This window comes from Phascolarctos cinereus, unplaced genomic scaffold (assembly GCF_003287225.1).
Source record: "Phascolarctos cinereus isolate Bilbo 61053 unplaced genomic scaffold, phaCin_HiC Scaffold_2;HRSCAF=192, whole genome shotgun sequence".
Classification (NCBI taxonomy): domain Eukaryota; kingdom Metazoa; phylum Chordata; class Mammalia; order Diprotodontia; family Phascolarctidae; genus Phascolarctos; species Phascolarctos cinereus.
In genome coordinates, this window is record NW_027555625.1 from 313,203,572 (window position 1) to 313,225,660 (window position 22,089).

Below are 22,089 nucleotides of genomic sequence, written 5' to 3' on the forward strand. Positions count from 1 at the left end.
GGCTACAAGGGAAGGATCTGGGAGGGCAGAGGAGGACAGGATGGGCAAAGAGGAGAGATCGACTCAGAAATAAATGTGATGTGATAACAAAATGCATCAACCAAAAAGAGGATGATCATGCTAGGTGGATCTCTCAACTTCCCCCCCAGCACTGACACTCTATAATTCCACTCAATTTCCCTAAGTTGGTTAGGAGGGATAGAAAATGTGATTTGGCTGGGAAGAAGGTGCTGGCTCAGCAGGCTGGGCAAGCCTGAATAGGAGTCCCAGCTGCCTGGCGCCTCTCTCCACCCTGCTGTCTCCCAGGCCTCCCTGGACCCTGGCCCTCTGCCCTCACACCTGTCTTTTCTGGGGGCCCAGGAAAGACACACCAAGAAAGCTAGTCCCAGTTTAGAGCTGTGCACACCTGTTCCCAGATCCTCTGGGATAAGGGAGAATAAATCATGGAACACTAGGGCAGTGTGACCTTGGACAAGTCTCCTGGTCCTCTATCTCCCCATCTGTAAAATAAGGGGGTTGAATTTGATTATATTTATAGTCTCTTCTGGCACTGCCATTCTGTGTTCTGGGCTGACATTCTATGGGCGTGATTCAGAGTAAACAGAAATACATCTACAGAAGTCGAGGAAGGGGGAGTTTCCTCCAGGGTTTCTTCCAGGGTATAGGGGTAGCCACTCTGAACCCATCCACCCCTAAACAGTGCTAAGCTAAGATCAGGTGCCCCAGGGGCAGGCTAGGATTGGTTATCCTCACCTTAGACCCCTCCCCATCGCAGAGAATACTTGAGACACAGCTTCAAGCTCCTAATAGCTTTGGCAGGAGGCATTGTTGCCATGGCAACAGTTAGAGCTGCTTTTCTCCCGGCTGTATGCTCCTCAGAGAGTCTGCAGTAGAGATGCTAAGTGTGTCACTGGGTCAAAGAACCAAAGCATGTTCAAGCTGGAAATGATGGATGTTAAAAGTATACATAGCTTATTCTGGTTAAAGGGCTTTTTAACAATTCAATTCAACAAAGATATATTAGGTACCTGCTATGTGCAGAGCACTGTGCCAAAGGAGAAACAAAGGTCAGATGGGGGAGGGGGTAGGGAGAGGAGTGCCAGCAGTGGCACCAGGTGCAGTTGAGACTGATTTCATGAGTACAGAGAACTTCCGGTGTGGAGACTCCCTTTACCAACGCAGATCAGCAACTCTGTAATTTAGTCTCACAGTGTTACCTTGGGGCACCCTGAGGTTAAGTGAGTTGTCCACAGTTACACCGCTAGTATATGTCTGAGGCAGGACTTCAGGTGATTTCATGGCTAGCCTTCTATCCATTATACCATGCTGTTTCATAAAAGTTTAGATAAAAACATAAAATGTCCTAGAATGTGCCAGAAGGAATCTTAGAGATAACATAATCCAACCCTCTTATTTTATAAGAGGTAGAAACTAAGGCCCAGAAATGGGATGTGACTTGCCCAAGGTCACACAAATGAGGTCTAGAAACTAGGTCTCCTGATTCTTAAGACCAAGACTGCCACCAAGGCTGAGTTCAGGAGCTGCCTGGCTGTCTGACAAATGGAGGCCTATTTGCTGCTGGCTAGGGAGACTTGGATATTTTTCAACAGCCACTTCAGCATCAATCGGAAATCTCCTTTCAATGCTCTCACAAAAAACTACCATAAAAACCTCCAACCGACAAACTGATTAGTGTTTTCCTTTCCTGATCCTCTGGCCAGCAAGATCCCCGAGGGAAAAGAGGAAAGCATTTCTCCTTCCCCAGCCTCAGATTGGCAGGTCTAGCAGCTTCCAGCTACCCTCTTCCCTAGGCACTCCAACCAAGTGGCCACAGCTGTAATCTCCGGCCCCTCCTTCCTTGGGCCGCCTCCCTCCACTCACCCCTATAGCAAGGACAGGGAAAAAACAAGGAGTCTAAAATGAGGGCATCTTCGAGTTCCAAAACTGGATGAGGCTTTAGAAACCCTCTAATTCAACCCCTCGTTTTACCAAAGAGGAAAGTGAAGCTTGGAGACTAGAAATGACTTGCCCAAATTCCCACGGTAAGTCCATGGGACCGTACATCCCAAGCTGGAAGAGATCTTGGGAGTCATTGAATCCAATCCTTTGCATTTTACAGAGGAAACTGAGGCCCAGAGAGAAAAGTGATTTAACAAGCCGTGCCCAGTAGTATCAGAGCTAGGACTGGAACACAGGTGCTCTGACTACAAATTCACGGCTCTCTCAGGATCAGGAAGGTTTCCCAGCTTCCCATGCAAGAATCTGTCTGTCCCTGCCACGCCTCTTTTTCCTGTGTCTCCTGTCTCTCTCCCCCTCTCCCTTTCTCCTTCAGATCCCTCCTCCTCTGTGATTTAGAACAGGAGGTAAGGAAGAAAGTTGGCTGTGGTCAGAAGAACTGGATGAACTAAGAAGTGGCCTTAGAGATCATCTTATCTGGGGGTTCTTCACCTGGGGTTCACAAAAGCCCAAGGAATCCATGGACAGATTTCAGGGCATCTGTCAACTTGAATGGGAAAAAAACACATCTTTATTTTCATTAGCCTTTGGTTTCCTTTGCAATTCTTTGTATTTTTTATGCATTTAAGAATCTGATTCTGAGAAGCTGTCCCTAGGTTCCACTGGGCTGCCAAAAGGAACTAGGATGCAACAAAAGTAAAAGCCTTTGATCCAATCCAACTTTTTTTTTTAGAATGAAGATATCTGAGGCCCAGAGAAGGAAAATCACTTGCACAAAGTCACACACAGGCAGTAAAGAAGCAGGACCAAGATTCAGACTCATCTCTGTAACTTCAAACCCAATATTCTACTATCCCAAATCGATGCTGGCCCTTTCAATGGGCCAGGTTGAACTAGGCCTGTGAAAGACCCTGCCCTCCAAAATCCCAGCTTATCTAGAGATGAGTTAATAATGACTGAGGCCTTCAAAGCTTCAGTCTGTCCCCCCTCCCCCCTACCACACATACCCCAGAGCCAGGGCCTGGGCCCATACCTTGAAAACAGGAAACTGACAACAGCATTTTCAGAATGTGATATCTTTATCCAAAGCAAAACCACTTAGGTATATTAACAAAGAGCAAACTTCAAAAAAGAACAACAGGGGTCCAGCTAGTAGCATGGTGAAATTGGGTCCCCAGAGCTCCAGTGTCCAATTTCTTGGGGAATCTGCCCAGCAGAAACAAGGTAGTGAGTGTCTATGAATTATTCCCCTCCCAAAGTGCCCCCCCACCCCATCCTGCCACTACACACACACACACTCTTTCTCTCTCTGTGGCTTCAAGGAAAGATGCTGGGGGCACCAGAACAGGCATCCTAGCATATACTAGCTGTGCTCCCTAAGCCTTAACTAGGGGTGGAGGAGATGGGAAATGAGGCTATCAGGAGAGAACAGGGAAAACTGGTCATATCCAGCCTCAGCACCATGTCCTTCTGATGCCAGGCTGGTGGACATCCTGTGCCCCAAGCTCCAGATACACTCCCATGGTGGGACAGCTTGCTGCCCTAATTCCTACCCTCTCATGAGCAGTTGCCAAGCAGAGCATTACCCCAGCAGTTTGTGCTGGGAATACCCTGGGAGGATCTGGGAAAAGTTGGAGTGGGGTGAGGCGGAGGGGGTCTCACCTCTTACAAGGCTTTCGCAACACACACACAAACACACACACCCCTCTGGCTTCTTCCCTCCCCTCATTCACACCTTCTATCAACCAATAAAAAGAATGAGCTCGACAGGACTTCACATTGGCCTGGTATTCCACAGGTTGGTTCCTCTCTCTTTGCCCCCAGAACCACTACTGGCTTCCTCTTCCAACTCCCTGCAAGGAGGGAAATCCCACCCCACCACCACCACCACCTTCTGCATTTGTCAAAGTGTCTGCTTCCCATCAAGTCTACTGAAAAGGGTCTAAGGAGGCCACATCTCTGTTGAAGATATTGGTCTCATGGAACTCGACATGCAAGAAATCTCTTCTGAGGTTCCTGGCCCACTGAGATGGGCCAGATCTCCATCAAAATGTCCAACAATCACCCTGAAGCCAGGGGGTGATAGAGAGGGAGTGCCTCTCCCCCACTGTGGGTATCCAGTGATATCCACAGGGCCTTTTTGTCCCTCCCAGGAGGGGGCCCACAGCATCCCTCCTCCTCAGGAGCACAAAGCCAAGGGTATTTAAACACTGGAGCCTCTCTGAGCTGCCTCACGAGCCTGCCGCAGCCCATACAGCCACTTAATGACACGGGCATTTCGCTCAATGACAGAGACACCATAAGGGGTTCGCTCTCTGGCCCTGTCCTCAGCTGTGGCCTCACTGCGCTGGGAGCGAGTGCCCTCTGAGCTGCTGGTGCTGACACTGTGGAATTTAACTGAGACTATGTCCGAGCTGGCCCTGGCAAAGTGCTCCACACCCAGGCCACGGGCTTCCTCTGGATCCAGGCCACAGTAGTTAAAGAAGCGTTCGAGGTCAGCTGTGGCCCTGGAGAAGCGGTCACTTAGGTCTGACTTGGAGCGGTGCAGGTGGGTTAGACGTCGAGGACCCTCTTGGGGACTGGGACCTGGTGAGGTGCCCAGGTTAGAGCAAGGGCTGGCAGGTAAGCTGGGCATGGCCCTGATTTGGGGCTCCCCAGTGGGCCGGACATCCACCCTGCGCACTGCTGCTATGCTGGGGGGTCGAAGAGGAGTAGAAAGGGAACCTTCAGTGGCAGGGCTCATCCGCTTCCCATCTCCCAAGGACATCCGACCCAGGCCAGGTGAGGGCCCTGCCTTCCACTTGCGTTCTGGAGGAGGGCCATCAGGCAGGGGCGCAGGGCTGTCACACAAGTTAATGAGATTGCTGAGGACATCCATATTGAGGGAGGCCCGGGCCCCACAAGCCTCTGCCCGGCGACTGCCTGCACCTGGGGACCGGCGATTGGGTGTCAACATTGCTCTACGAACCCCAGGGCTAAAGAGGGGTTGCTTCAAGAGTAGAGGCTTTATAGGCTCCTGGCGGGTGCTGGCCACCCGCAAGCTCTTCACATATTTGGCCTTGTCTGCCTCCAGCCTCTCCACGGCACTTGGTTTCCGGACATTGCCTTCACCCTGGCGTCGGAAGTAGCCGGGGCCCTTGGTAAGGATGCGGAAGGGCATGCTGGAGGCACAGGGTGCCCCAGGTGCTACTTCCTTCAGGCTGCCTGCTGTGGAGAGGGTCTCCACAGGCATGGCTGTCAGCCTTTGCCACTAAAGCACCCCAGGTACCTGTGGAAGCTGAAGGTGAGTTCAAGCAGAAATCGGGAAGAAATCACATGCCCTGGGCTGGTCACTGGAAGGGGGTAGTAGAGACAGAAACAGCTGGGCGTCTTAGGATCCTGAGTCTGCTACAGTACCGGCCAGTCCACTACAGGAAAAGAATGGGGGAAGACTGTGAGGCAGAGCTTCTGTCAATGACTGTGGCCAGAAACCCAGCTCAGATAGAGGCACAAAGGTGGAGCATCTGAGCCACCATCGTGCACTTCTGGCCACGCTACCTCCCTCCAAACCCCTCCACCAACACCCCCAGCCTGCTGGAGAGCCGAACTGAACAAATCCCACTAGCTCCCTTCCCTATTTCAAGGCCCCAGGCCCCACCCCTAGCTGGGTTCCCCTCTTGCCCAACAGCCAATCAGCATGCAGAAATTAGTTTCAAATACAGCCCCAAGACCTGCCCATTCCACACACACACTTCACTTTCCCAGTGGACCAAGCAAAGATGGGAAAAGGAGAAAGAAAAGGAATGGAGGGGGGGAGGTAGAAAGATGGAGGAGGGGGAGGGAGGGAGGGAACAGGGAAAGATGAGGGACAGATGGAGGAGGTGGGGGAGATGGGGGAGGGGAGCTGGGAGAAGAGAGAGGTGGGGAGAGATTGGGATGAGAGGAGAGACAGAAAAAGGGAAGAGACGGAGATTAGGGAAGATAGAGGGAAAGACAAAGGAGGGAGGAGATGAGACACAGTGAGGAAGAGATGGGAAAGAAGAAAGGAGGGAGATAGGAGGAGAAAGATAAGGGAAGAAAAAAGAGGGAGATGGGGGAGTAGAGAGGGGGGATGATGAAGAGACAAAGAGGAAAGAGATGGAAAAAGAGAGGGAACTAGGGAAAAAAGAGCAAAGAAGGGAGGGGGGAAAGAGGGTAGATGAGAGAAGAGACAGAAATGTGGAAAAGATACAGAGAGAAAGGCTAGAGATGGGAGTATGAGGGAAGGTAGAGTAAGGGAGAAAAAATTACAAGGAATGGGCAAGGTAAGGGAGGAAAAAGAATAAAACTTTACAGAAGGGGGGAACGAAGAGGAAGAAGTCCAAAAATTCCCTTGCCCTCTTCGGACACTTTCCCTATCCAGGAGGCAGGCAGGCAGTGTGCTGCTACAGAAAGGACCCCCAATGGGAGACCCAGGGACTAGCCCTGACCCTAACACTAACTCACAGTTTGACTTTGGGTAAATCCCTACATCTTTCTGGGCCTCAGTTTCTTCCTCTGTAACAATGAACTGATAGGATTAGGTGATCCCTAGGACTACATAATTCACCCCAGAGAGGGCTCTGGCCCTCTGTTCTCCGTAACTCCACATGCTCTGCCAGAAATACTACAGCCCTGGCACTTCCTGACGTTGCCAAATAAAAGGGATGCAGTGAGGTGATGGTGGGGGCCAAAAGTTCCCTTCCTTTTGGATCACAGAATTAAGAGCTGGATAGGATCTTGAATATCATCTAATCTAACCTGCCCATTTTACAAATGAAAAAACTAAGGCCCAAAGAGGTCTATTAGGCAGGTCCTCAGTAAAAGAGCTAGGATTTTAATCCAATTCCATTCAAGAGGAAGATGGTGTGGCGTTATGGATAGAGAAGCTGCAGCTTTTGCTACATGCTGACTACATGACCATGGACAAGTCATTACCCTCTCAGTGTTCTAGGTAACTCTCTAAGTCACAGAGAAGGTACAGACCAGTATTGACAAAGGGAATACTCTCTGGGAGCTCCTTGCACCAATGAAATCACATGACCAGTCCCAATGCCCCAAAGCAAGTTCCTGTGTCCCCCGACTCAGGTTCTCTGCTTCCAAAGTCAGACAGATGAGGGAAAGCTAAGCATCTGTCACCCTTTCCTCATGCCTACCCTCTCACCCCCACTCAGCTTCAGTTGAGGCAAGAACAGCCCGAGCTCCATTTAGTCAACATGTACACAACCCCACTCCAGTGCAAGCGGAGGAGGAAGGACAGGACCAGGCAAAGGATCTAGCTCCCCTCCCTCCCAACAGCAGCACCAAGGAACCAAAAATACCAGCGGATGTGACTCACCCTAGGTCACACAGCCAGTCAGTGGTGAAGAACCCAGGTCTCCGAAGTCCCAGTCCACAGGTTTTCCATTTCTCCCTTCCTCCCCACCCCCACTCCCAGAAAAAGTGCTCAGAGATGGCTGGCTGGGGTGTGTTTGTGTGTGTGTGTTGGTGGGGAGGAAAAAGGCCTTGGCCTCTACACACCCAGGCCTAAGGGGCTGACACTGGAAGCAGTGAATAGTCTATTTTTTCCACTATCTCTCTAGTACAGGGCCAAGCATACAGTAGGTGCTTAATAAATGCTTGTGAGATGAAACAACGGACAGGAGACCTTAAGGTTAGGAAAGAGGATCACCAGCTTCAGAACCAGGGAGAGGGGGAGAGGAAGAAGTTGGGTGGCAGAAAAAATAGTTCTCTCCATGAATTCTCCCTGAGAGTCAGGAGACCCTTCACCCCTCTGAATCTCAGCGAGAGGGGTCTGAACCCCAAGATACTCTGCTTGGGCCCTACCTGAGCCCTCAGTCCATCCTTCTAATGTTTTTACTTTTAATGTTATTATATTTTTGTTATATATAATGTTATTATGTTATTACTTTGTATTTACTTATTTGTGCCCATAATGAATGCCTTGCCCCAGGTCAGGAAGACCTGCGTTCAAATTCAGCCTCAGACACTTACTAGCTGTATGACCCTGGGCAAGTCACTTAATTCTGTTTACCCCAGTTTCCTCATCTGTCAAATGAGCTGTAGAAGGAAATGGCAAACCACTCCAATATCTTTGCCAAGAAAACCCCAAATGAGGTCATGAGGAGTCAGGCATGACTGAAATGACTAAACAACGACAAAAATCCGTAGGGCCTGGCTCACAGCAGATGCTTAATAAATGCTGATTGAAGTGAATTGGACACAAGCGAGCCAGCTCGAGGAAAGCCACCTTCCCCTCCTGGTAGCTCCAACCCCCTGGCTAAATGACTTGCTATGAGAAATGTGCCCTCTGCCCAATACTTGCTAGCCTTCTTCCCTTCTTCTCGTCCATCTCCTGCCCAGGCCTCGGGAGCTCACACAGGCACCTCCCAGAGCTGGCTGGTGGGGGAGAGGCCTGCAAACCAGTCAGACTCGTTGCCGGCAAAAGCTCACTCCCTGGGAAGGAGGTCACAGATGCTAAGGGCTGCAACACTCCACCCCCTGCAGATGGGCCAGCGGTGTTCCCATAATTCTGCTGCCCTCACAAATCCCTCATTTTCATCAGAGAGCATGATCCCAGGATCCAAGCCCAGGGAATGTGGGAAGAAACTGCACTTTACTACAAAAGAATGGGGACAACAAAGATTCAGGTACCCCTGGCTAGGGGCTATCTCAATAGAAGCCTAGACGAGGAAGCCATTGGAAAAAACCTTACCTTGGCCTCAAACTGAAGAAACCTCTTGGCTAAGACAGTACAAAAATGGACTTCTGATCCTCACTCAAGCTTCCAAAACATCAGTTCTTTCTGAATCTTCAAGCACCCTAAGCATGTGATTAGATAGCATATATAATCTGTCCCATTTTACAAACAAGGAAACTGAAGCTCTGAAAGGTAAGGAGATATTAACCCTCCCCCAAGAGACAGGGAAGGCACTGTAAGGGAAAGAGCTCTACATGGAAGCCAAAGCCTGGATCTGAACCTTGTCTCTGCTACTGCCAGCTGTATGACTCTAAGCAAGCATCTTGCCCTTGCTGGGCTTCAGTTTCCTCATCTATAAAATGGGAGAATTGAATTAGGTGATTTCTAAAGGCCCTTTAAAGTCTCAATCCCATGATTCTAAGTGTCAAAGTTCACAGCAAAGGGATTTGTTCAGAATTTGTCTCCATGCCCTACCTTGGCCCGGCCCTGAAGTTTAGCCAACAGCCAGTTGTGACGGGTTTTCAAATGATGCGCCCAAATCTGCTGGCACATCCCCAGTGAGTGACTCAGGGCAAGCAGGATGAATGGCAGATCAGGCACGGGAAATGTCCCCAGAACATAGTCCACAGACACCCTCTATCCCCTACCCAGAGGAGCCAAGCCATTTCTCCCTAAAGGGCCCTGGGAGCCAGGGTCCTGGAGTACAGCTCCTCACATGGAGGAAGGGTTGGGGGGAGGTGGGGGGCCTCTTGCCCCAGTCCCTCCTTGTCTGCCAGAACCAGCAAAATTAACAAAGGCCCCCTGGTTCAGGCCCTGACCAGCTTTTATTACCCAGCACCCAGTCTTCTCTCCTCTGCACACACACATACACATATATAAATGTCTCAGTTTTCCTCCTCAGCCTCTGCCTCAGGTGCAGAATGAAATTCTGCCGGGGGGTGGGGAGAGGAAAGGAAAGAAACAAGCGTGTTCATCCAAAAACCTCAGGGCCATTGTCACTAAGGCATTAGCAGCAATGGCAAGGGGGGAGGGGGCGTCAAAACAGTCCCAGCATAAATGCTCCCCTTAACCCCCAAGCCCAGCCTCCCAGGGCTCACCTGTGCCTCAAGATTCCACACCCCCCAGGAGTCCCGGGCATCCCAGGTCTAAAGTCAGCCACATACCTGTCCGTACTCTCTCCAGCCGCCAGCCCCGCTCTGCTCTGCCCTGCTCTGAGCTGGCTCCCCTAGAGCTCAGGTAATCCGCCTTTGTGCAACTTCCTGCTGCCGTCCACAGGGAAGCTGAGCTGCCTTGGCCCAGGTGTTACCTGAGAAGGGACCAGGGAATGGGAGGGAGCCCCTGCTCTATGCATACAGCCCTGCCACAGAGCCCAGAATGCTGAGGGAGGAGCTGAGGGCCCCAGGTAACCAGCTGCAAGAGCCTGCCATCAGCCATGACCCAGGCATGGGGGAAGGCCCACATAGGGTGGAGACATCTGAGCACTTACATCCAGCCCCACCTTCAGGAGGAGTTCACCTGAAGCTCCAACCCAAGGGATCCTGCGTCTGAGAATAGGCTCATGATCCACGAGCATGAATCAAAACAGGATGGATGGCCATTTAGAGCACAGAAGGTCAGAGCTGGGAAGGAACCACAGAATGAGATGTTAAGGCAGAAAGGGCAGCCTGAAGTCAGACTCAGCAGACAGGTTCTAGTTCTAGCTCTTATAATGTCTCTCTATAAGACCTTGGACAGGTTACTTCCCTTGTCTGGATCTCAGTTTACACTTCCATAAAATGGAGAAAATCATACTTGTACTACCTACCCCACAAGACTGTTGAGAGGAGAATACTTTGTAAAATGCTATAGAAATGTAAGCTGTTGTTACTGTCCTCAGGAGGGGACGGACAGAGGCATGGATGACCATCTGCCAGGGATACTCTAGAGGGGATTCCCACATCAAGCAAAAGGTGGAACTAGAGAGTGTCTAAGGCCCCTTTCTGCTCTGAGATTCTCAGATCGTGTCTCCAAAACAAAGCCTGCTGGTGCAGACAGGGACTCCCCCACCCTCTTTCAAGAGGGCAAAAGTTGTTTCACTCTTGTCTTTGTAACCCAGTGGTTAGCACAGTGCCTGGTACACAGCGGGCACTTAATAAATATCGACTTGTTGGTTGATGCACTGATTTCCCCTGTGCCACTGGAACCCCAAGCTAGTCCTTTTCTCTCTGCTTCTGCCCAGAGGGGAGGGAGGAACCCTGTCTCAGGATGAGGGAGGGAAAGAGAAAGGAACACAGGGATGACGGAGGCAGGGAAGGGTGTGCAGGCTGATCATCCAGTAAACAGCTAATAATAATAGCTCTCATTTCTATAATACCTTAACATATATCACTGCTATTGTTGTTTTCCTCCCTCCTCATCATCCTTTCCATATTAACTTAAGGTTAATAAAATGAGGTTGGGCAGGTGATATTAAGCCCATTTTACAAACTGTAACCCTGAGGTTTAGGAGGGCAAAGGGAATTGTACAGGGTTACACAGTGAGTGAATGGCAGAGCTGTGACACAAATCCAGGTCTGATTTGCAAATCTAGTGTTCTTTCAAATAATTCCCAACAGAGCAGAGCCAGACCTATGAATCCTAACAATGGCACTGAAGCAAAGAAACTTCCAGGGCCGGACCTACCACCCCCCCTTCCTCTCATGCCAAGCACAGATCTGTTCCTGGGAGAATAATGGAACAAAGTGGGCCAGAAGGGAACCGAATCCCATATCCTTATAACCCTATGGGCCAGACCCTGGGCCAGCTATGTAGGAAAACAAGGGGGGAGGAGGGTGACTCAGCAGGGACGTGTCTCTCTCTCTCTTCTCCCCCAACTATGAGTCAGCTCTGAACTGATCACCAACATGCCCACCCACCCCTGGGGCACGGATGGGGTCACCCTGGAACCTGAGCTGCCAGGTTTTTCCAACCAAAGGTCCCGAGAGGAAATCGATCCATATCTTCTTCTCCTCCCCTGTCCTCTCTGGGCAGGATCACCCTTCACCACCACCTCACATGCCTGCAGAGGCAGGCAGGGCATTGTAATAGGGGAAAAAATGGATTGGGAATTTAGGGGTCTTGAGTTCTTCACAGTCTTAGACACAAACAGCATAATCTTGGGCAAATCACTTCATCCCTGTGAGACTCTACATCCTCATCTGTAAAGTGGGAATAATGATACTTGCACTCCTTCATTCACAGGGTTCTTGTGAAAGACTGAAAACCTTAAAGTGGCTATAGAAATGGGATGCCCCAGGCAGGACCAGTTTTCTGGTAAAGTCACCAAGGAGTACCCAGTAGGTAGCCAAGCCTGGATCTTTCTCCTGCATACCAACTTCCCAGTATAAGACTCAAACAACTAGAGCTTCCTTATTTATCCCTTAGAGACTGCCATCCAGGAACTTATCAAAATCTTTAGTCATGGGCTTTAGAGGAGAAAGGAACCTTGGCAGTCATCAAGGCCAAGCCTAGGACATCTAATCCAGCCACTTTTCGATGATGAAGCTGAGACCCACAGAGGTCCAGAGCCTTGCCCACGGTCACTGCACTGTAAGTAACAGAGCTAGGATTCAAACGTAGGTCCTTTGATTTCAATCCAGGGTACCACTCCCAGGAGAATAAAATCCATGTGTTTGTCCCTGAAATAAAGTGGGAATCCTTCCAGTTCAAAGACTATAAGTGGGCAAGGGCCAGGTATAAATGGAGAGAGCCTTGTGCTAGGACTAAGAGAGCTGGGTTCTAGTCCCAGCTGTAACACAAACTAGTTGCATAGTCTCGGGCAAGTCATTTCTCTAGCAGCCTAGTACAGTAAGGAGAAAGAGCTTGGAGTCTGGAAAGACAAGTTCAAATCCTGCCTTTGATACTTACAGCTTTTTGGCCACAGACAAATCTCTGTGTCTCAAGTTTCCTCAGCTGTGAAATGGGATAGTAATACTTGTGGCACAGTGGATAGAATAATGGGCTTGGAATCGAGAAGCCCTGCGTTCCAAATCTGCCTCTGACACCAGCTGGGTAACCCTTAGTAACTCACTGAAATTCTGTGGGCCTCAGTTTTATCATCTGTAAACTAAAAGCATACGACTAGATGACCTCTGAGGTCCTTCCAGCTCTAAATCTAAGATCATAAGACTGCCTGGGGGTCCTCTGTAAGGGGCCTTGCAAACCCTGAAGCACTGCATCAATGTCAGGTGCAGTTACTATTCTCCCCTTCCCTTATGAAGTACACTGAACAGTCTCCAATGTCCCTTCCAGCTCCACATGCTACCTTCTAAGGGTCGCTATCTTTTGAAGTATTTCCTGAACTACAACTACCTGCCCAGTCCTGTGCTGTAGATATACAAAGATAAATAAGATGAGTTCCTGGTTTTTAGGAGCTCATGTTAGAGGCACAAGAGCCATAGACATCGAACAGAGGACAGCAGGACACAGGAGATGATGCCCCATTGTGACCTGAATGTCTTTGGACTTTGCCTCCAGTGGGCAAACAATGCATCGGCAAACATTTACTGAGCGCCTGCTCTGGGCAGGGAATGGAAGCAGTGGGTGGAAAAATAGGGTCTAATGGAAGAGAAAAATTACATCCAAGAAAAGCTCACTAACAAGGCCAGGCTATCTAGGCTTAATATCCTATGAACAGGAAAAAAACCCCAGTCATCCCTCTTATTCAATAAACTCCAATGGCTCCCCATCATCTCTAGGATCAAATATAAAATCCTCCATTTGACTTGTAAAGCCCTTTTTAACCTGTTCCCTTCCTACTCTTCTAGTTTTCTTACTCCTAACTCCCCTTCACGTACTCTCCAATCCATGACAGCCTCCTTGCTTTCCTAGCACAAGGCACACCATCCCCTGACTACAAGCACATTCCCTGGCCATCTCTCATCCCTGAAACTGTCTCCCTCTCATTAGCTTCCCTGGCTTCCTTTGACGGGAAGCCTTCCCAGTCCTCCTTAATCTTCATACTCTCCTCTGAGACCACCCTCCATGTATTCTGCCTGTAGATTGTTTGTACACTGTTATTTGTATGTTGTCTCTTCCATTAGACTGTGAGCTCCTTGAGAACAGGGACTGCTGACCTTCCTTTGCATCCCGAGAGTTTAGCACAGAGTCTGGCACAGTAAGTACTTAATAAATGCTAACCGATGGAATGGCTGGATCTAGAAGCTCAGGGAAGAACTCAATCCCTGAGCAGGACTTAAGCTAGACCCTGAAGGACTGGAAGGATTACACAGAAGGAGGGAAGGCAGGAAGACAGGAATTGGAGCTAAAAGGACCCTTCTGGTCCAATTCCCTCCTTTTAGAGACAGGGAAACCAAGGTCCAGAGAAGTTAAAGGTCTGTGTTCTATGTGACCAAGGTCACACAGTAATGGGAAAGGGAACATGTCTCCTGTGTTCTGAGGACAAGAAGCCGCCCCTACTGGCTGGGCAAAGGGTACATGTTGGGGAACAGTGGAGGATGGGCTTTTAGGGCAGCTTAGGGCCAGAACGTGGAGGTTCTCAAATGTCATGCTGAAGACTGGGAAGCAACTGACAGTATTTGAGAACTATCCCTTTCAAGCTTCAACATGTACCTCTTAATTCTACTGTCCTGGGATGTGTAATGCAATGGAGAAAGCCCTAGACTGGGTGGGCATCAGGAAACCTAGATCTTTATCCTGTCTCCATCACTGACTCATTTGGGTGATCTTGGGCAAATCATTTGCCCTCTTTAGGCTTCAGTGTCCTTTCTCAAAAAATATTGAACTTAGGTGGGCTGGGCAGGGGAGATGAGGTCCACAGACCTCCCCCTCACCTGGCCCCAATCCATCTTTGCCATCCTCTCTGCCCCATAAGGCAGATGAGGATACTGAGGCAGTCCCAAAGCCAGAACTCCAACCCAGGTCAGCTGATTCCTAGTCTAATGCCAGCTCTACTGCTATTTTTTCCCTTGGGGTGGGACTGAGGGATGGGCAAGTTAGAATTCCCCAGGAGAAGTTTCTTTCTGGATAACTGGATGACACACTGATGATACACTTGAAATCAAAACAGTCTAGGGAATTCTACAAGTGGCTCCACCCTCCAGGGTTGCCTCCTCTGCTCCAAGCACCCTTCCTAAGCTGGGGCAACAGCCTATACCCCTGGTCTATAGCCCCATTCCTCCATTGTCTCCCCTACCCCGCTAAGCCTTGCCCCTCACAGCTCCATGCTTTTAGAGGAACAATGCAGTCATGAGGAAGAAGCCCTAGCCTTGTTGTCAGATCTGGGTTTGAGCCCTAATTCTGTCAATGACTTACTACGTGACTTCCCCTTTCTGAATCTCGAATCTGCTCATCTGACAAATGAGGGGGCTGTCCTACATAAGACAGGCTCTGAAATGCATTCCAGCACTTACAGTCTGCAGTTAAAGACAGAGAAGTGGAATGGAAAGAACCCAAGAGTTGATTAAGGAGATCTAGGTTAGAATCCTGGCTCTAATAATATCTAAGAGCTGTAAGAATCTATGTCAGCCACTTAACATCTCTGAACCTCAGTTTCCTCACTTGTTTAAAAAAAAAAAGAGTATCTTTGGACAGAGGCGCTGAAAAGGGTCTTTGAGACCATCTAGGCCAACTTCTTCATTAGGACTCTAAGGAGCTAGAGAAGGAAAGTGATGGGCCAAAGCTCACATAAGTATTAACTACTGAGTCTGGATACCAAACTGGACATTGGCCTCCCAACGCTGATTCCAGTGTTCTTTCTACAACTTTTAAAACCTTCCATCTAACTTTCAGGCGTAGTGGGTATCACCCAGGGCTTAGAGTTCGGAAGTCTCTAACAACTCCTGCCTCTGACACTTACTCAGTACTTATCTTGAAACCAGTCACTTAAACTCCATGTGCTTTGGGCAGCTACCTAGGGCTTGTTCAGTAATAACTAAAAAGGCATTGATTCGTTGATTACTACCTGCCCAAGCACTTTGCTAAACTCTGGAGATACAAAGACAAAAGCAGCAAAGTCTTGGCCTTCTAGGAGCTTACTAATTCATAGATAGCCTTCTTCCTAAAAGGGAATCAGTGGATAGAGCACTGGACCTGGACTCAGGTCAAATCCAACCTCAGATACTTACCAGCTGTGTGACCCTGGCAAGGCACAAGGCCCTTAAATTGTTCCCCTCAGTTTCCTCAAGGGTAAAATGGGAAGTATTAACAGCATCTACTTCACCGGGTTATTATGAGGGTCAAATGAGATAATTTTTGTAAAATCACTTGGCACAGTGCCCAGTATACAGTAGGTGCTATACACATACTCATTCCCTTTCCCTTCCCTCTTCTTAGTGGATAGAGCGCTACACTTGGAATCAGGAAGATCTGACTATGAATCCTGCCTCAGATACTGGCGTGACCCTGGGTTGTCACATAACCTCTCTCAGCCTCAGTTTCCTCATCTGTAAAATGGAGATAATAAAACCAACTACCTCACAGGGTTGTTTTGAGGACCAAACAAGGTACATATGGAAAGCTCCCTGAAACCTTAAAGAGCTACATAGATTCTAAATATTATTATTATTATTATTACAATGGGAATTATTATTAATCATCATTCTGTGACTTTGAGGCACAAGAGATTCCTTCTGCAGCATTAGGAATGAGTTTGCCATGAAAAACAGGCATTCTTGCCCTCCAACCCTCACTGTACCCAAGGGCACCCTCATCAGCAAGCCAGCTGACTACAGCAACCTATGGCCTGACCAAAGGTATGGGATTTGGGCTTTACCTACACAGTGCTCTGATCACTGAGATGAAGCAAGCCCCTGAGCCCTTTCTCAATGAGACATCTGGGCACAGCCTTTCACTCCTCTTCTAAAACTCTCCCCAAGACCAGTTTTGGCTTAACTGTTTTGGGGGAAATATATGTAGGAGAGGGTGGAGTAGGAAGAGAGGAGATATGTATCATGTTGGTTGGGAAGTCTCTTGTGCCAAAACAATGCGTAATACATGTATCTGTTGTTGGGGGTTTTTTAAGTCCCCTAGTCTCTTTTAAAGCCCTGGGTGGGGTGTCTGGACCTTTTTATAATCAAGACAGTTTTCCTCCTACACAACTCTTCCTACCATTTGCTGTTTTCTTTTTCAGTAAGGGTAACCCAGTCCTCACTGGGGAAGCATCAAGGTCAGACAGTGTTCCCCTTTCCTTGCTCTCTCTTTTTTCCAGGCTAACCCAGGAATCAGCAGAGTCCTGCAGCCCATGGGGGCCAGGGAAGGAAACGCTGGCAAGGTCATATCCATTTCAAGCCAGCTGCTGCCTCACTGAAATGGCCCCAGACCCAGGCAGCCCTTCAGGCACCACTACAGAGCCGGCTGGCCCCAGTGGTATTTCTGGAGCCTCACCTGATCCCCCTGTGCATGCTCCAGCCTGAGAGGACAGAGCCAAAGCCTGGCCTGGTTCATCACAGCTGATTTGTTCTGTGTGGCCCTAGAAGGCAGAGCTAAGATCAAGGAAGAGATCTGGATTAGCCAAGGTTACAGAGACACATTTCAGTTCAATGTAAGGCAAAACTTATTGAGAAACAGAGCTACGAACAACCAGATGAGGGAGTGAGCTCCCCATCACTGGCAGAGTTTAAAAGCAGAGATTGCTACGGATAGTCTAGAGGAGTTACTGTGGTACATGGGAAAGAAGCTGGGAAGTGAGCAGAGCCAAGAGATGATTGTCCACAGTAACAGCAATATTATACAATGACCAACTGTGAATGACTCAGCTACCCTGAGCCGTACAATGACCCAAGACAATTCTGAGGGCTGAAAAATGCTATCCACCTCCAGAGAAAGCACTGATGGAGTCTGAATGCAGATCAAAGCATACTTTTTTCAACTTCATTTTTCATGTTTTTTTTTCTTTTTTAGGTCTGTGTTCTCTTTTGCAACATAGCTAATATGGAAATATGTTTTGCATGACAGCACATGTATAATCTATATCAAAGTGCCTGCCTTCTCAAAGCGGGGGTGGGGAGGGGAAGGAGATCTGAAACTCAAAAATTATAAAAAATGAATGTTAAAAATTGCTTTTACATGCAATTGAGAAAAAAAATAAAAACATTCTTTAAAAAAAAAAAGGAAAGAAGCCCTGGGTTCAAATTCCAGTACTTCTACTTTACTAACTGTTCTACACTGGGCAAGTCAATTCCTCCTCAATTTATTCTAAAGCACACTGGATATTTACATTGCCCTTAGCACTTCCTACTCTGCGTTATATTTACCCCTGTATAAGTAGAACCCACCGCCTCTTAACTAACCCCAGGCATCAGTTAGCTTCCTGGGGCAGCAGGGATTGTATTCTCTTCATCTTTCTATCAGCAAGGCCCAGCACCCAGCCTTGCATAGAGAGGCATTTAATAAGGAATTGCCAATAGAACTGAAAAGAATCTCAGTATCCTCATACATTAGGAATATTGAAGAGAACTTGGAGCTCATCTAGTCCAACTCTTGCTCAGATCATGAATCCCCTCCACTGTATCCTGGATAATTAGCCTTCTAACCTCTGCTTGAATACTTCAGTGACCTAGGGCTCACTATTTCTTAACTACCAGAGCCAATGGTCTTTTCTCAGTTCGCATCCTTCTTCACCTCTTTATAGCTTTTAACACTGTCATCCACACCCTCAGCTACACTCTTGGCCTGTAGTCAGGAAGAGACATGAGTTCAAATCCAGCCTCAGACACTTACTAGCTGTGTGACCCTGGGAAAGTCACTTAACCCTGTTTGCCTCAGTTTCCTCATCTGTAAAATGAGCTGGAGAAGGAAATGGCAAACCACTCCAGTATCTCTGCCAAGAAAATCCTGAATGGGGTCACAGAGTCTCAAACAACAACCACACTCTCCTTCTAGGTACTCTCTTCTTCCTTGCCTTCTGTGACCGTGCTCTCTCTTGGTTCTCCTCTTACCTACATATCTGCTTCTGCTCAGTCTCCTTTGTTAGAGCATCCTCTTCCTTTTGCTGCTAAATGTATGGGTCCACTAGGATTCTACCTTGGGCCTCTTCTTTTTCTTTCTGCTTTTTTGGTAAGGCAATTGGGGTTAAGTGACTTGCCCAGAGTCACACAGCTAATAAGTTTCAAGTGTCTGAGGCCAAATTTGAACTCAAGTCCTCCTGACTCCCAAGACCAGACAGAGCTCTATCTACTGGGCCACCTAACTGCCCCTGTTGGGCCTCTTCTTTAATCAGCTCTTCTTTGTTGAATTCATTAACTACTTTGAGTTCAATTATCTCTATTCATTTTCGTCCCAATCTATACATCCAGCCCGCATCTCTGTCTCATACTTCAATCTTGTATTACCAACTTCCTGTTGGACATCTCCACCTGGACATCCTAGACATGTAAAATTCAGCATGTCCAAAACACAACTTCCATATTACTTGCAAAGATGAAATCATTTGCTTGGTTTTTAAAGCCCTGGATAATCGGGTCCCTTTCTACCTTTCCAGTCTTCTTACACCTTCCTCTGCCCCCCACATATCTGTGATCCAGTGACACTGGCCCTGTTGTTGTTCCTAACATAAGATATTCCATCCCCTACCTACAATCATTTTCAATAGCTGTCTCCCATGCCTGGAATTATCTCCCTCTTCGTTTCCCCTTCCTGGCTTTCTTCGGGTACAAGAGAAAACAGCACTTTCTAAAAGAAGCCTTTTCTAGGCCTCCTTAATCTTAGTGTCTTCCCTCTAAGACTCTCCCCAATTTATCCTGTCTATAAATTGTGTATACAGTTATTGACACGTTGTCTCCCCCAATGGACTGTGAGCTAAGAGTATCCCCAGAGTTTCAAACAGTGCCTCGCACTTAGTCAGTGCTTAATAAATGCTAGTTTGACTTGACTTGTTGATACTACTACTACTACCTATCTTTCCAATCACTCAAGTGCATAACTTTGAAGTCATTCTTGATCCCTCTACCCTGCCCCAACTCATATATCCAATTAGTTGCCAAGTCTTGCTGAAATCTTCACTGCATCTCATACATGTTCTCTTCTCTCTACTCACATAGCCTCTATCCCAGTTCTGGTTCTCATGAACTCTCCCCCTGAAAGGCTAGAATTGCCTCCTCCTAATTAGTCTCCCTAACTCTAGCCTTTTTCTTCTGTAGTTCATATTCTTAAGAATATGATATTCTTAAGAAAAGGTCTAGGGGCAGCTAGGTGGCGCAGCGGATAGAAAACAACAGCCCTGGATTCAGGAGGACCCGAGTCCAAATCCGGCCTCAGACACATAACACTAGCTGTGTGACCCTGGGCAAGTCACTTAACCCCACTGCCTAGCCAAAACCAAAAAAAAGGTCTATCCATGTCAGCTCCATCCTCAAAAATCTTTAATCATTCCTTACTGCCTCCAGGACAAAACAGGAAATCCTTGATGAGGTATGTAAAGCCACTCACCATGTGGCCACCGTCTTCCTTTCCAGTCTCATGTCATACCACTCTCTGTTCCAGTCAAACTTGACCGCTAGTTGGTCCCCACACATGACACTCCATCTCCCATTCAGTGGCTTTTCCCACGTGCTTCCTTCCAACAGGGAAGTAATGAACACCCTCCTCACCTCTGTCTGGCAGAACCCCTACCTGCCTGCAAAGCACAGCTTCAGACTCTGCTTCACACATAAGGCCTTTTCTGATGCCCTCATTAGCACACTCTCTTGAAATTACTTTGCATTAACTTTGTACACTTTGTATTTACAAATCTGGTTACATGCTGTATCCTCCCAGCAGAACGAAAATTCCTTGAGGGCAGAGATTGATTTATTTTTATTTCTGTATCCCTAGTGCCTTAATACAAAGCCATAACAATGCCTCGAACGTAATTACAAACAATAATGACGACACCTAACATTTATTTATCGATTACTATATGCCAGTCACTGGGCTAAACTATCTATAATTATCATCTCATTTGATTCTCACAATAAACCTGGGACATGGATGCTATATTATCCTCATTTTACAGATGAGGAAACTGAGGCAAAGAGAGGTGTGTTTTGTTTTTATTTTTTTGGGGGGGGATTAAATAACTGGCCCAAGGTTATATAGCTCGGAAATGTCTGAAGCCAAGGAAGCTAGGTGGTGCAGTGAATACAGCTCTGGCCTTGGAGTCAGAATGGACCTGAGTTCAAATCCAGCCTCAGACACTTAACACTTACTAGCTGTGTGACCTTGGGCAAGTCACTTAACCCCGATCACCTCACCAAAAAACAAAAAAAAAATTAGAGGAAATGTCTGAAACCACAAATGAACTGTTTTCCTGAGTCCAGGGACGGTACTCTTATCTACTGTACCACCTAACCACCCCCACAACAAAACACCGATTTCATAATTGTGCATTGACTTGAAGGCTACCCAATCTATTCCTTTGCTGGGCAACTCTAAATGTTAGGAACCTCTTCTTCATATCGAACCAAAATTGATTTCCCTGGAACTCAACCCTCTTCCCCATGGGTCCTACTCTAAATAGACTAGCTCCATCACCAGGAAACCAAAAGAAAAAAGGAAAGAAACCTTGTGCCTGCAGCACTCTCCTTTTTTGGAATGTGTGGATCACCTCCAAGAACCCCTTAAACATGAGAGTGGGGGGTGTAAGAGAGCATCCTGCCAGTCACGGTCCCTAGTCCGTGGGGGAGCACAGGCACGCCCCCAGGCCAATGCGGGGCGGGGGGTTCTTCGGCCACAGAGCTGGTTCCCTACAGATATCTTATCATAGGTGTGACCCTATGATCTGGGGAGCGAAGAGATGCTTCGGGATCAGCTAGCCCGACCCCACCCCCCATTTTTAAAGATGAAGGGAGAGGGAGGAGACCTGCCTATTGTCACCAACCAAGCGAGAGGCGGCAGAGTTGGAAGGCCAAGCAGACCCTACCCCGCGATGCCAACCCGGGCTCCCCCAACTTCGTTCCGACCAAGCCGAGACACTCACGTGCCCACCAGCCGCGAGGCCCGCAGCGACGCCCTCCTGAGGTCCTCCGCGCTCCCGCCGCTCTCCCAACACGCACACCGGAACTGCCCCGCCCCTCCTCCCCTCGCAGCCCCGGGATCCCAATGGAGACCGGCCGCTCCCAATGCCTCCAAGCCGCAGGCGAGGGGGGAGAGTGGGCCGTCTCATCCCTCCTGGGGTGCCGAGGGCTGTTCGGTGTCATTTTCTCTCCTATAACTAAAGGCCAATTTATCGGGTTTTTTCCTTTTGCTGGATCTCTAAAGTCTATCAGGCCGGAAGACAGGAGAAAGCAGTTCTTCGGTGGCTGAGTTACCCCCTATAGTGAGCGCAATGGTTCACCCCGGATGCACCGATTGGTTCCTGGGTTTCCTTCGAACTCCGCGCTGCCTTAGTTGCTAGGCGACTGTTGGAGAGTCTGTGCTTGGTGAATGAAGATTGGTTCCCCGGCTCTCTGCCCTGCCTGCCCCAGGGCCGAAACCGCCTCCTC

At 48.5% G+C, this 22,089-nt stretch overlaps 1 protein-coding gene across 6 annotated transcripts in view; it reads right to left on the minus strand.

Moving 5' to 3' along the window:
- Positions 1-3,016: 3,016 nt before the first annotated feature.
- Positions 3,017-22,089, minus strand: part of FAM110A (family with sequence similarity 110 member A) — a 70,698-nt gene continuing 51,625 nt past the window's right edge. Inside the window, exons 1-5 of one of the 6 annotated variants that reach the window (XM_020990654.2) lie at positions 21,585-21,689; positions 17,015-17,112; positions 10,140-10,272; positions 9,817-9,959; positions 3,017-5,363 (exon numbers count right to left, since the gene is read on the minus strand). In XM_020990654.2, the coding sequence (XP_020846313.1) occupies positions 4,160-5,188 (1,029 nt within the window). In that variant the 5' untranslated portion in view covers positions 5,189-5,363; positions 9,817-9,959; positions 10,140-10,272; positions 17,015-17,112; positions 21,585-21,689 and the 3' untranslated portion in view covers positions 3,017-4,159. The other 5 variants (XM_020990653.2, XM_020990658.2, XM_020990659.2 and 2 more) reach the window with 5 other exon arrangements.